The sequence below is a fragment of the Colias philodice genome, chromosome 3 (assembly GCF_061535455.1).
Source record: "Colias philodice isolate Cphi_HAF_F1 chromosome 3, ilColPhil1 Martin Lab GWU primary, whole genome shotgun sequence".
In the NCBI taxonomy this organism is placed as follows: Eukaryota; Metazoa; Arthropoda; class Insecta; order Lepidoptera; family Pieridae; genus Colias; species Colias philodice.
In genome coordinates, this window is record NC_143088.1 from 10,036,670 (window position 1) to 10,050,381 (window position 13,712).

General features: G+C 30.2%; 3 protein-coding genes across 3 annotated transcripts in view; 1 reads left to right on the top strand and 2 right to left on the bottom strand.

Moving 5' to 3' along the window:
* Window positions 1-13,712, bottom strand: part of LOC149489955 (uncharacterized) — a 216,607-nt gene that overhangs the window by 90,072 nt on the left and 112,823 nt on the right. The window lies entirely within an intron of this gene.
* Window positions 1,206-12,473, top strand: LOC149489965 (protein takeout-like). Its single transcript, XM_089714828.1, has 5 exons — window positions 1,206-1,374; window positions 2,954-3,045; window positions 6,544-6,692; window positions 9,691-9,824; window positions 11,467-12,473. Exons 1-5 carry the CDS (start codon window positions 1,320-1,322, stop codon window positions 11,763-11,765), a joined length of 729 nt encoding a protein of 242 aa, XP_089570954.1. The 5' UTR covers window positions 1,206-1,319; the 3' UTR covers window positions 11,766-12,473.
* Window positions 3,291-4,908, bottom strand: LOC149489966 (uncharacterized). Its single transcript, XM_089714817.1, has 2 exons — window positions 4,834-4,908; window positions 3,291-4,753 (listed from the first exon to the last, which is right to left on the bottom strand). Exons 1-2 carry the CDS (start codon window positions 4,882-4,884, stop codon window positions 3,584-3,586), a joined length of 1,221 nt encoding a protein of 406 aa, XP_089570943.1. The 5' UTR covers window positions 4,885-4,908; the 3' UTR covers window positions 3,291-3,583.

A 13,712-nucleotide genomic window follows, 5' to 3' on the forward strand; every position in this document is an offset into this window, starting at 1 on the left:
TATATGTTTTAATTTCAGAATAAATATATCACTTCAAATATGTTTATTCCTGTGTATCACACAAGAGACACGGATTAAGGGAAAATAATTCAAACTTACATTCCAAAGGAAATGCAGATTTAGGTACAAGTTATTGATCGTTTATAAAATTGTAAGAATCTGCTAAATTTGGTGTGTTTCTTTTACAAACCTTCTATTGCACGACTCATGATGCGAAGCATCAGAGAGTGCTTTACGATCGAAAAATTTTTTTGCCTCATTTTTGCAGCTATTCTTATTATTATAGCCTTGTTAGTTTTCTAGAATTCAATAAAATTTTGGGAAATATCAGCTAGTGATTTAACAAAATTGCATTTTTAACATGAAAGGAACTAGGTCGAATTTACGAGTATGCAAATTGTGCGGGCAAGCCTAAGTGCGTACTATGCATAGGTATTGCACCATTTGTTGGTACTATCATTTTGTCACATTTTTGTATAACAAGTAAAATACGTGTCCGTACGTAAATCTTCTATAATAGATACATTTTTTAATCGTATGTTTAACTTGTTTGTAAGCTGGAAGTTTTAGATAAAATATGAGTAAAATACTTAGGGTTTTACACATCGTGAGTAAGGGATTCTTCTGAATAGGTGATCCTGAAACCAATTGCTTTTAAAGTACAAACATGAGTACAAAATATAAGTTCATAGTGAGTAAAGCCCTTTTTTTCAATGTTATCAGTGCTGCAGACTCCATATAACGTACCTAATAGGTTAATAGAGAGTGTCGAATATGGCATAATACTGATTTGAGTAATTTGTACTTATTATAGATATGTATCTACTTACGTGCTAATCATGGATTTCAGGAAGCGCGTTCATCCAATGACTCATAATCGTTAAATTAATAACTATCTAACAGCTAACTAATAAAACGTATAAAGTGCTCTACATTCCACCACTAGGGAATTGATACTAAACTTAAAATAAATTTAAAAGGATGCAGTCCTTGACTTGACTATTTAATTGGAGCCCTCTTACTCCACAAATATGCATAATGGAAAACATCGGAAAATTAGCCAACAGGTCTCGTGCTAAAACGGATGCCGGGATCAGACAGCTTCCACCTTGTAATAGGAAACTTGCGTCTCGCTCGATCACCTAGCATTAGAGGGGGATGATCGATGTTTTTCGATCTGGTCAGGTGGTGGACGTTCACATGTCCTCAGCAAGTAGACCGCTCAGTGCCGGAGCGAGCATCGGGCCGGCCGGTCGAACCCACGGCATTGCCACATAAATGTTTAGTTTACGAAAGAGTTTCTTGTGCAAGATAACGAAATGTTGACTATCGCTCCGTTCCTGTTTGCTCTGCACTTTGCGGGTGCTGAAATACGTAAGTATGCATGTTGTTAATAGAAGGGCGGGCTGTGTAGCGCCTTTTTGTTGTTTGAGTTGCACTTTTTAGGGGGTCATAAAAAAAGTAAATAAGGCATAATATTTTATGCACACATTCGATTTCATATATATTTAGTTCATTGGAACATTCTAAAAATTTTACGAGATTAGTAAAGCGCAACCTATAATGATAGGTCAGGCTTAAAAAGTATCGAGTCTATGTAAAATGTCTTTCACCAATAGACATCTATGTTATTTACTTTATAATATGCAAATAGAGTAACGGACTTCTTAAACGAAGTCGCATAAAAATTAGTTTATGTCAATGTGAGAAAGTTTATAGCTGTTTCTGAGATTACCCGTTACAAACAGATAGAGAGACAAAAAACATTTTCTCTAATATGCATTAACTTGACTGTTATTATGTATTATGTAGGTATAAACATTTAGTTAAATTATTATTTACACGTAATATAAGAAATTTATTTTTCAAATCCATCCTGATTATCAGGTAAATAAAAAAAGCAAAGCGATTTATAAACACAGGACGTCTGATATAAATATTAAAATAACATATTTGTATTATGTGTTTTTATGTAGCTATGCAGCTTATGTTTTGTCCTAGAACAAATAGGTCTTTCGAATAAAAGTAATAGCAATAAAGAGTTATTATTAATTATCTGCATATTAAATGTGATTTAAATATGCTGCAAATAATTTTATAATATCAATTAAATTGAAAATAATATTGAGGCATGCTTTTGGCTATAATAGGATAAGACATAAATCTATTTTTGGGATGAAAATATGAAATAGATGGATCAAACTTAATTGTACTAAAAAAATGTTCGAAATAGTTCATACAAGTATGTTTTATTTTGACTAATTGGCACGAAACAAGTCCAATGATAAACTAACGATTGATAATGTTGAAACTGCATGTCAACACTCTCTGGTCTTTATTGCGAGATTTTAAGTACAATTATTTTTGAGTATTAGACATACGAGTTAAAAGTATTAGGTAATTTTAAGTATGATGGAACGTTCATTATAGTTTTTTAGTAAATCAGTTCATATATTTTAAAAATACGTTTTATGATAATTCCTATAGACGCTAAAATACAGACAATAATAATAATAAGTAATAATAATTAATAAGTAAAATAAGTAAAATAATTTTAATAAGTAAAAAGTAGCTTAAATCACTCCGGATAAGTTTTCGAAATGGTGAAAAATTATTATTGTTGTAGAAATTATTGTGAATATTCATTGCCAATAACAAGAAGCTTACCTAGATTACAATTTAAGGTTTTTAAAATAAGGTTGCGTTTTATATTCCTTATAATCATTTCTAGGTGACTCTTATTATTAAAAAATGAAGGTCAATATTTCCTGCTCTGAATAATTTGCCTCTGGTATAGTGATTAATTAATATATATATATTTGTATGACATGAAATTAAATATTACTTAAAGGGTTAAAAAATCTTCTAGTTTTAGTAACAAGCTTAAATATATATATATATAGATATAGATATATATATAGATATACTTATAATATATTTTTTCTTATTATAGCTCCATACATCAAAATATGTCATCGAGATGACCCCAACGTGGACAAATGCATCATGAACTCCATAGAGGAGCTAAGACCTAAGCTTATCAAGGTAATTATTGTTTATAAAGGTAAATACGAAAAATATCAACAAATTCGAAATAGATAAATCGTTACATCTCAATAAAGACAACGTAATAATATTTTTGTGCAAAAGCTTTTATGAATGTTTAGATGTTTTTTTTTCGTATCCATTCCATGTATTCTTAGGTCAACAATATATTAAAATTAAATACTATATTTAATATTTTTGATCAGGAAAAAAAATAAAAAGCATGTATTATGTTTTTATTTGTTTATTAAAAACCTGTTTACTAAATAATGTGTTACTGTTTGTAACAGCTAAAGCTACAGCTCTTCAAAAATTGATATCATAATATTTATTTACACCTTTTTGCTACTAATTAATTAGTTAATTATCTATGACATATTGAATATGAACCGAATATCACACCAAAGCATTTAATATGTAAATTGAGATATTAAAATGAATTATAATACCTCAATTGTACAAATTATATATTGATTTATAAACATTGTCATCCGCTTTTGGTGGTATTGGTCTTAATAACCGAAGGATGTTTAAATAGTTATTCCTTTTTTTTATCATCTTTATCATCCTTCTTATCCTTATTGTCTTCGTCTGATTTATCTTCGCCGGAATCTTTAGTTTTCGGATCTTTCTTATCTTCACCAGAATCTGGTTCGCTAGAATCATCTGGTTTCTTCGATTCCTTAGAATCTTCTTCGTCGGAATCTTTTGGTTTCCGATCTTTCTTATCTTCACCAGAATCTGGTTCACTAGAATCTTCTGGTTTCTTCGATTCCTTAGAATCTTTGTCGTCGGAATCTTTTGGGTCCTTTTTTTTGTTTGGTTTGTCCGAATTCTTAGGCTTGCTATCTTTCGTTGGTTTATCCGAGTCTTCTTCACTGGAGTTCTTTGAGTCTTCGTCCGATGATGGTTCTTCATCTGATGACGGCTTTGTGTCTTTGTCTTTCTTTGTTTTTTTCCCTTTATCTGATTCCTCTGAGGAGTTATCATCATCTTTTTTGTCTGGTTTATCGTTCTTTGGTTCGCTTTCATCTTCTTCACTACTTGAACTACTGCTCTCGGAACTTTTGTTTGGTTTTCCAGCTGAAGCTGATGCTTTTGGTGTCCCATTTGGAGGAGCACTAGCTTGAGCACTTGGGACGTTTTTAGGATCACTAGAAGCTGCAGAGGCTGCCGCAGATGAATTTGATTGTGAGTTATCTGCGATGAATATGTCTTCGGTCTTCTTCTTACTTCCATCAGGAGCAGTATCTTCGCTTGTGAAATCAGCTACAATTTCTGAATTCGAAGTTGATGTAGATGCCGCTGCTGCAGCGCTATTATTTGTTCCATTTGCTTCAGCTTTACTATCACTAGTTGCAGAAGACGAACCTTGAATAACAACTAGAGTTCCCTTCTTAGTTGGTGATGTTGTACTAGGCTTTGTGATTTGCACTGTTTTCGATTTAGAGCCAGTGACATCAATAATAATATTAGTTCTAGAACCAGGTAGAGAAGTAGGCGCTTTATTTTCATTTCTATTACACCTGCTACAACCCGATTTCTGGCATGTGTAGCATTCTCCAAAAGGATTCCTTCCAGAACCGAACGGATTCGGCACGAATTGCACAGGATTTGTTGTAGGTGGATATTTTACGTTTACATTAGTGCGTTGTGGAATTCTAACTTCTATAACTGTATTTTTCCGATTACAGACACCGGCATCGCACTAGAAAAAATATATAATGACAATAAGATATGTTTTTAAAATAATTTTAAATGTTTTTTTTTGTTTTTGTTCTATCTTACCTGGGAAATAATAAATAGAACAGCGTAAAGGACTATCCGATAGTGCTCCATATTGCTCTGTTTTGAAATAATTACAAAATAGGTGGCTTATATACTGGGCTATTTACTGATAGGAGAGCATAATTGTTCGTCATACTTTGTTAGTTTTTTTTTATCAAACAAACAATAAGCACGTACGTTTTGCGTATTTATTATGGATACTTGGAGATATCGTCTGTCAGGTGTAGAAAAATTAATACATAATGTTCCATATCCAGTCATTCATGACGACAGCAGGTCAACAATGTAATAAACACGTTCTGGTTAAACGATTGCGGTTTCAAATTAAAGTACTCATTTCATACTATGGTTAAATATATTATAAATATTTACTGCGACATTCATATTTCATCTAAAGACTGTTGGAAAAATATAAGTTTAATAATTTAAGTTTATCTTTAAGTTTTACCTTCGATTTATTTCATTAACATTATAATGTTCATATTACTTTGTTTGAACCAATATACTTAAAACATAAAAAGAAACTTCAAAAGTAACTGAAAGTAATTGACATCCTATAAAATTAAATAATAATGATATAATTAAAACAAAGGAAAGGCACGTGCATATTTACGACCTAGTATAATAAATTCATTGAGCAATTCAAAACGGAAAATGTCTATCGTCATATTTGCGGCCAGCGCTATTATGAACTGTTGCATAACATCGATTATCCAATAAAATTGGATTTCATTGTGTTAATTGTTATAATAGGATATCCCTTAAATGAAATTTCATTTGATTTCAAAGTTTTTTTTGTAGTCAGTGGTTCTAAAGTGAAAAAATGCACTATGGTTAATCTGTATATATGACATATGTATCTATTATTATTCTTTAGGTGTGTATGTTTTTGTGTATTCAGGATTCCAGTAAGGTTTAGATTTACAATTCGAACGCCAGCGAAGCCGTGGGCAATAGCGTAATAATTATTATAAAGTAAAAAAAACATATTTTATTCAGAGACAATAATTGTATTATACGGACATTCAAACATATTTTTATCTTAGGTATACCATAGCTACAATGTATGAACCTTTGTTTCAAATATTTTCACGCTTTCAGTTAAATCGCTTCAATAGTTTGGATTAAATAATAATTGGGTGTAGATTGGAAAGTATGTCATTGTCAGCACAATTTCATAACGGTCAAGTGTGTCAAGCAAACGCGAAAGATTAAGATTCGCTTAACATTTGTTTAATAAACATATTTCTACGTGAACTTAGCATATATTAAAGGTTATTATTTAAATAAATTAACCGCAATGATGTGCAAATAAGTCTTAAATAAACATAGAATTTAATTGATTTATAGATGTTGTCGTTAAGAAATTGAATGCGGTTGTGAATAACGATTTGACGTATTTAATCACTGTTTTGAAAAGATGTAATAGAATAGAATTCTACAGATTAGTTATTGTCGCTTATTGTTGCTATTTATTTACCTTATTTATCTTAGAAATAACTTCCTACTCTACCTGTATTAAACTTCCTACACTTATAAGACGATTTTGTCGTATGGCATTCATTTTTTACCAATTATGGTGTTTGTATGAAATTTTATAAAGAACATAAAAATCTTTGCATAAATCTAATTTGATTCCATAATTATAAGTTTTTTTCTATGTGGATTATTAAAAACATGAAGAATAATGGCAAAAAATTTCAATTCTAGGGTATTCCCGAACTAGATGTACCAGGGATAGAGCCTTTAAGTCTTGGTCAGATTGCATTGGCAAGAGGACCCCAAGGTGCAAAGTTAACTGCTGTGGTCAATGACGTCAAAGTGAGGGGACCGAGCAACTTCAAAATTACTGAATTGAAGTGAGTATATTTTTATGTATGTTGTTTGAAATTTATGCCCTAAATAAAGCTGTATAGCGTAAATAAATAGGTACAGAAAATAATATGAAAGGGAATTATTTGTATTTTAAGTTAGTTATTCTTCTCAAAGATGTACCTACAACAAAAAATCAGTTGAATTCCAGATGATTTTCTCAAGAATTAATTATATTTCAGAATTTAATAATTGCCAATATTCAATAAGCTTAAGAATAGCTGAGTTTTTACTTATAAATCGAACCTATATCGTTCAGTGTCGCGCTAACCTAGATATTAATAATGTAATATTAATTGTATCCTACGTTCTAGATCTTTAGACTAATCTCCTCTTAAACTAGGATTTATTTTTATTCTATATAAACTTTAAGGGCCGATTTTTCAATGCTTAGATAAAACTTATCCGTCCAATAAAGTATTACATGATGATATTAAAATGTCACGTAAACTGTCAAATACGGGCAATTAGAATACGTTTTTAAAATGGTAGTTTTATACATTATTCGCATGGGCGTAGCCACGGTGGGGCAGGGTGGGGCGCTTGCCCCACCCTGGCTCTGACCTGGAAGGTACCTACCTGACCAAATATCAAAAATAAATTATCTAGGTACCGACTACAAAACTTAATATCCGTAAGAAAATTCACACTCGAAAGTCGATCTAAACAAAAAGCTTGCGCACGATTGACCACAAACGTAATCCTTTTGTTTCTCGTTTGTGAGTGTGATTCAAATATCTATGTGCAATCATTTACCTCTAAATTGACTGATTAACAAATTGGCATACGCTCAGCGCTCAAACAGCTGAAGTTAGGGACACATTTTTGGATGATGACCATAAAAAAATGCTGAAAGATCCAGGTGGAGCTTCCCTCGTAATATAAAAGAAAAGTTTTTGGCCGATATCCCAGGAACTATCCACTTTAGGACAAAAGTTAATAAGACTTTTTTATAGAGAGTAAAATTTTTGTTATATATATATAAACGTTTTGTTAAACTTACCGTTTACGATTTTTGGCCTATTTTATGGACCGGTTTTTTGTTTTAGGCTTAGATTTTTGGCTAATAACTTATAATAATATTGGATTAATCAATAAAATGAATCTAACCATTTTTAAGAGCACAACACCTTTTGTTTGAAACTTTTTTTTGCCCACACTTTTTGAGTAATTTAACGTTAATTTTGGATCATCAGGCTTAAAATAGAAAATTTCCAGGAATGAGTAGCATATAATGATACAAATTCAACAAATTAATTAAAATTTATGTCCTGTAGTACTTAAAACTTAATAGTTTATTTCCTCTCATCATGCTATAGTAATGGACTTTTTAAATATTTTATTTTATTTTTATTATATTTCGTACTACTATATACATTATATTGAGTAATTATTTTACATTCGGATGCAAGAATAAAATAAAAAAACGAAAGGAGAATATTAGAAAAAGTTAACTATAAATTCATTATTCAATAAAAAAAATCTAAATTTTCTGAAATATTTTGCCGTTTCAGAAACGGCGAAAATTCACTTGCATTGCATATCTCTTCTTCGTCTCCATTACATCCGTAACAATACTTTTGGGCTACCGCGTCACTCGCCGAGTGCCCGCATTTCTACATATCTATTTTAACACTCTACAACTCCAAAAATATGGGCACTAGTACTAAAAAATGGATTAATGAATTTTAGTGATTAATCCAATATTTTAAGAGTTGTTAGCCAAAAACGACGAACCGTTTCATTAAATAGGCCATAAATCGTAAAGGGTAAATTTTACAAAAAAGTTTACAGGGTATAAAAGATGCAAAAATTTATTCTCTACAAAAAAGTCCAAATAACTTTTGACCTTAAGTGCATAGTTTCCGAGATAACAGCCAAAAACTTTTTTTAAGATTGCGAGCGAAGCTCCGCTTGGATCTGTCAGCATCTGTCAGCATTTTGTGTTTTTATGGTCAGTCATCAGCGATGCTTTAGTTACCTAAAATAAAAATGAAAGTGGATCGGAAATTTAGTACGAGGTTAAATTCTTTATTTACTGGGTTATGTATACAATTTAAAATAGTTTAATTTTCCATTTACGTAGACATGTTTAGTATTTTTCATGATAAAAAGAAATTAAAACTATCATACTATTATTAATCATATTATGGTATTTATAGAAAGATAAACTATCTAATATATTTTTAGGGTTCCAAACCACAAAAGGAAAAAAAAACGAAACCCCTATAGGATCAATTTTATGTCCGGTCAAGACCCTTTTTCTCAGGAACACGTGGAGGTATCATGCTGAAATTGTGAAAAAATCAAACTACTACTAGCTAACGCAATCAAAAAGATGAAGCCGTTTTGCTGAAAGTTTTCGACATTCGCATGGGTCGCAAGGAATCAAAACCCAAAATGAATGAAATTTTGTATGAAGTAGTCTTATTACAAAATTTCAAGGTTTCTTTGATTCCCTTGTACATGTCGAAATGTGTGAAAATTGGCAACATAAACGGCTGTATCTTTGTGTGTTGGTTTATAAGTTTGTATTTTTTCACAGCTTCAAGAGACGGTAGACTTTAGTATTCAATATTAATTTCAGCTTGATACCGCCACGCGTTCCTGAGAAAAAAGGTCTTTTTAGACAGACAGACGGACAACCTTCGGACAACAAAGTGATTTTATAAGGATTTCGTTTTTTCCTTTTGAGATCCGAAGCCCAAAAAATTTACCAGGATAAGACCACGTGTATAGTTGCTAGTTACGTATTATTTTTTATTTTTGCCCCACCCTGAGCCCATGGCTAGCTACGCCCATGATTATTCGACGAATAAGTTTTAACTAAGGATTGAAAAATCAGCCCTAAATGATATAACGCATATTACATGACTTTGACTTTGTATTTAGATAAATACTTACAATGTTAGTTGTGTAGGTACACAGTTTTTCAGCTAATTTTAAAACTGCACGTGTTCTAATCTTATGTTATTAAATTTCCAGATCGGACCTGAACAAAAACAAGTTTGATTTCAAAATATTATTGCCGAAGTTGGAGTTCGCAGGGAAATATAAAATGGACATCCAAGTGTTGCTGCTTCGTCTTCAGGGACGAGGAAATATTACCGGATCATTTAGTGAGTTTGTTGTTTTAATAGTCATCTAGAAGATCATTATGATATTATAACATCATTGTAGGAAATGCGGTATTATTGTTGAGATGTGTTTTAGATATTCATATGCTTAGGAGGTGGTTATTTTCTCATAAAATACTGTAGGAAATATTGTAATTTTTCTTACTTTTTATGATTTAAGTATAAGTACTTACATGAAATAATTTAAAAAATAGGAGTCATTGACGACACTCCTAGTAGTATAAATTTTGTTATAATAAGATATGTGGGTAATTAAAACCTCGTTTTCACTGTTTTTTATATATTCGAGCAACCGATTTGTTACCCCCAACGACTTGATATCTTCTAAGCGACTTCTACCAGGAAAGCTTATTCTATCAAATTAATTGCTAAATATTATTTATCTTTTTTAATGTTACGTCAACAATATAAACAATTAACATTCAGTACTTGTAATAGTTATTTGGTAATAAACGAAATCTGAATGCTCTGGGCAGTGTTATAATGATCATAGACACATTATACTATGTCAGAATGTGTGTTAACGAGTGTATAGTTATTAAGCACATTTATTACACACACCTTGTAATCTTGTGTTTTTATAATGCATTTGCATGTAGGTTAGAAGGTTTATTAGGTAATGGTGTATAATATGATAAATGAGAAATGTATGTATGTATTAAGGGGAAGACTTTAACGCATTGATTAAGTAGTTATTTTATATTAGGTTTTTAATTACCTAAATTAAATGTTTAAATGGATAAAAGAAGCGGTTTTTTACGTTATAAAATACTGTCCTGATGTAATTACATAATATTTAACAATTGTTAAATATTTTTCGCATTGAAATGAATCGAATTTAATTAATGTTTCGCATGAAACCACAGTAAAATTCCAATAAAATATTGTAGACATTTAACTTTTACATAAACTAGACAAATTTGTATCTTTTCCCATCATAATGATGATTCTAGAAATATGAATGAATGGGTAAAAATTCAGTAATTTCTTTTGTTTTAATAAAAATAATTGCCCTGTTAAATTATTGAAACATTTTATGTACCATCAAGTATTTCCAATACTCTAAATTAATTTTTCAAGTTTTTTATGTTTTCGTATCATAAGCAATATTGGTCTAAAATTAAAGTCTTCATATAAATATTTTATACGCTTTTATTGGCCAAGAACTCTCGCTCTCTATTTTGATTGATCGATAAGAATGATTATGTACCAATTAATTCTTAAATGCACAGGAAGAGAATTAATTACTGACTTTACTATTGTAAATGGAGAAACGTTATAATATAATACTTGTATCGTATAGGTAATCTCGATAGCTATTGTAACCAATGTTTAATCGTCTCCTACGTTTGTATCGGAAACGAAAAGATTTTATTTATTTATTTATTTTTATTTATGACACTTTATTGTACATATTATAACAGGAATTTAAAATAAGTGAATACATAAAATTGGAAAGTGTACAATAGGCGGCCTTATTGCTTAAAAGCAATCTCTTCCAGGCAACCATAAAAATAAAGGACATGTAAGACATTGGTAAAGATCTTCTGTATATTCCTCTACAACACCCTATTTTATTGAATTACTTTACATTTTACTAAAACATAAATTATTATTATTACAGAGGACTACGCCTGCAACGTCACGATGCGCGGACACAAAGAAAAAAGGGGTGACGATGAATACCTAAAATTTGATCCAATGAAGGTCAAACTACGTGTAGGCGATTCTTCCATTTATCTCACAAATCTGTTCGACGGTGATCCCGTGCTCGGACCAGCTACCAACAGGGTTATCAACGAAAATTCTCAAGTCTTCCTCTCAGAAATCAGCCCAGTAATGGAGAAAAGTCTGGCAGATATATTCACGGAAATATCAAATAAAATTACATCCAAATTTACGTATAAGGAACTTTTCCCTTAAAATTTAGGGTGTGGCTACACAGTGTAAAGCTTATAGTTAATTTTTCGTCTATAACTATTATTTCGTGTAAATTTATAATTCCGATTCATGTCATTTTGTAGTTTCATATTAATTTGTGACTTTAACATTAAATAATTTTGGCACGAATAAAAAATAAAAAATCTTTAAAAACAAATGTCACATGTGACTTTCTGAACTTTGATATCATATAACAAAAAGCTTATGGCGATATTTTAATACCTATTCATTTCATGAAAAATGAAAAATTAAATCAGGTGGCACGCAAATTTGTCTATTAGCTTTAACTTACTGGTAGCCACCATCATTTTAGTTAGTAGTTTTTTTGTGATAAATGTTTGAAAACGTGATTTTTAGTTGTTTATCTATTTTTTGTTGAACTTAATTCGTTTTCTTTTCAATAAAAATTTAGTTTGCACTATAGATGCATTGAAAGTGAGGCTGTTTGAAAATGAAGTATTTTTAGTAAAAGTAATTAATAAATTAATTAGAGATTATTGGTTAATGATGAATGATTTTTAAAGAAAATAACTGATACAAATTATTTTTCAATTAAATAAATTACCAAATATTATAAGATGGTGTTAGTTTTTTGTATTTAGAATTTAGTATTAGTTTGAATGTTTGTAAATATATTTTATTAATGATAAGCATCAATCGGTTTTTATATGTTTTTAATAAAACTTATGATAATTAAATTTTTATTGAAGTAATTTTATTTATATGCCCATCCAATATTTTTATGTTTTCGCTATTATAACCTAAGAAAATAATACAGGCTATTTTGATTGAGAAAAATTACTCAGAGTAATTTATGAATATTATCTTAGTCCCACCACTAGGATTCTATGATTAGCAGAGTATACAAGATGTGATGTGTTACACTGACGATTTATATAGATAATATGTATAGGTGATATAATGTAAAAAAGTAACAAATCTATTGAATCATCAATCATGGCAGACATTATTTTAATATTCATAAGCTTAAATGATTTTGGAAGTATTACATTAAACTTAAACCACTATAATTTGTAGTAAAGCATAAAAAAACCAATAATTTTTGGTTTTAACTTAATCTTTTGTTTCTTTTTGTTTTTCTTTATTTGATAAATGAACTCAGGATTACCCATAGTTTTGAATATAGGTAAAAATAATATATTCTCATTTAAAACTTAAAGCTACTTATATGAAGAAATTAGAGAAAAATAGTCGTCCGGGAACAGTTGTTTCAGAGGTAAGTTGTTTAGTTACTTCGTTATTCCAAGCGTTATTTGTTATTAAAAATGTGCTCATCTAGTGTCATATAATGCATCTGTTTCTACGAATAAATGTGAACATATATTTGGTAATAGAATAATCCAGTATTTAGATCGGCATTGATAACCTTTTAGATATATCTGAGTAGATTGCACCGGGGCTTGAATAATGGTGTTGCAAAAAAGTTTTGACAAATTAGTTTGTTGCTGTAACATTTTTTTAACAGTTATAAACGTTATAACACTAGGAAGTGCGCGTAAGTAGGAGCACAAAAAGTTTTGGCGATTGTACAATACATAGAGAACTTCTTATGTGATTTCTTAGTAAATATATTTGGCTGTTTATGTTACACAAAGTTGAATCAAAGTTGAACTAAATAATAAAATTATAATAGAATTACATTTAAATTTAAAATTTTTGTATTCTAAAGCTGCGCAACAAATAATAATAAAGACAATTTACGAATTATTCTGATTATCTTATTATTTGTGGAAAGCTTTAATTGATATTTCGCTTTATTGAAGCTTAGAAGCTTAACCTTATCTCAAGGTTGATATAAATTCAGATCACTACCGAGTATTGTAGCTACGGCCCAGAAACTGATTGACAATGGCACTTATGACGTAAAATTATGTGCAGAAACGGTTGCGTTAGTTACATTTTTTTAAT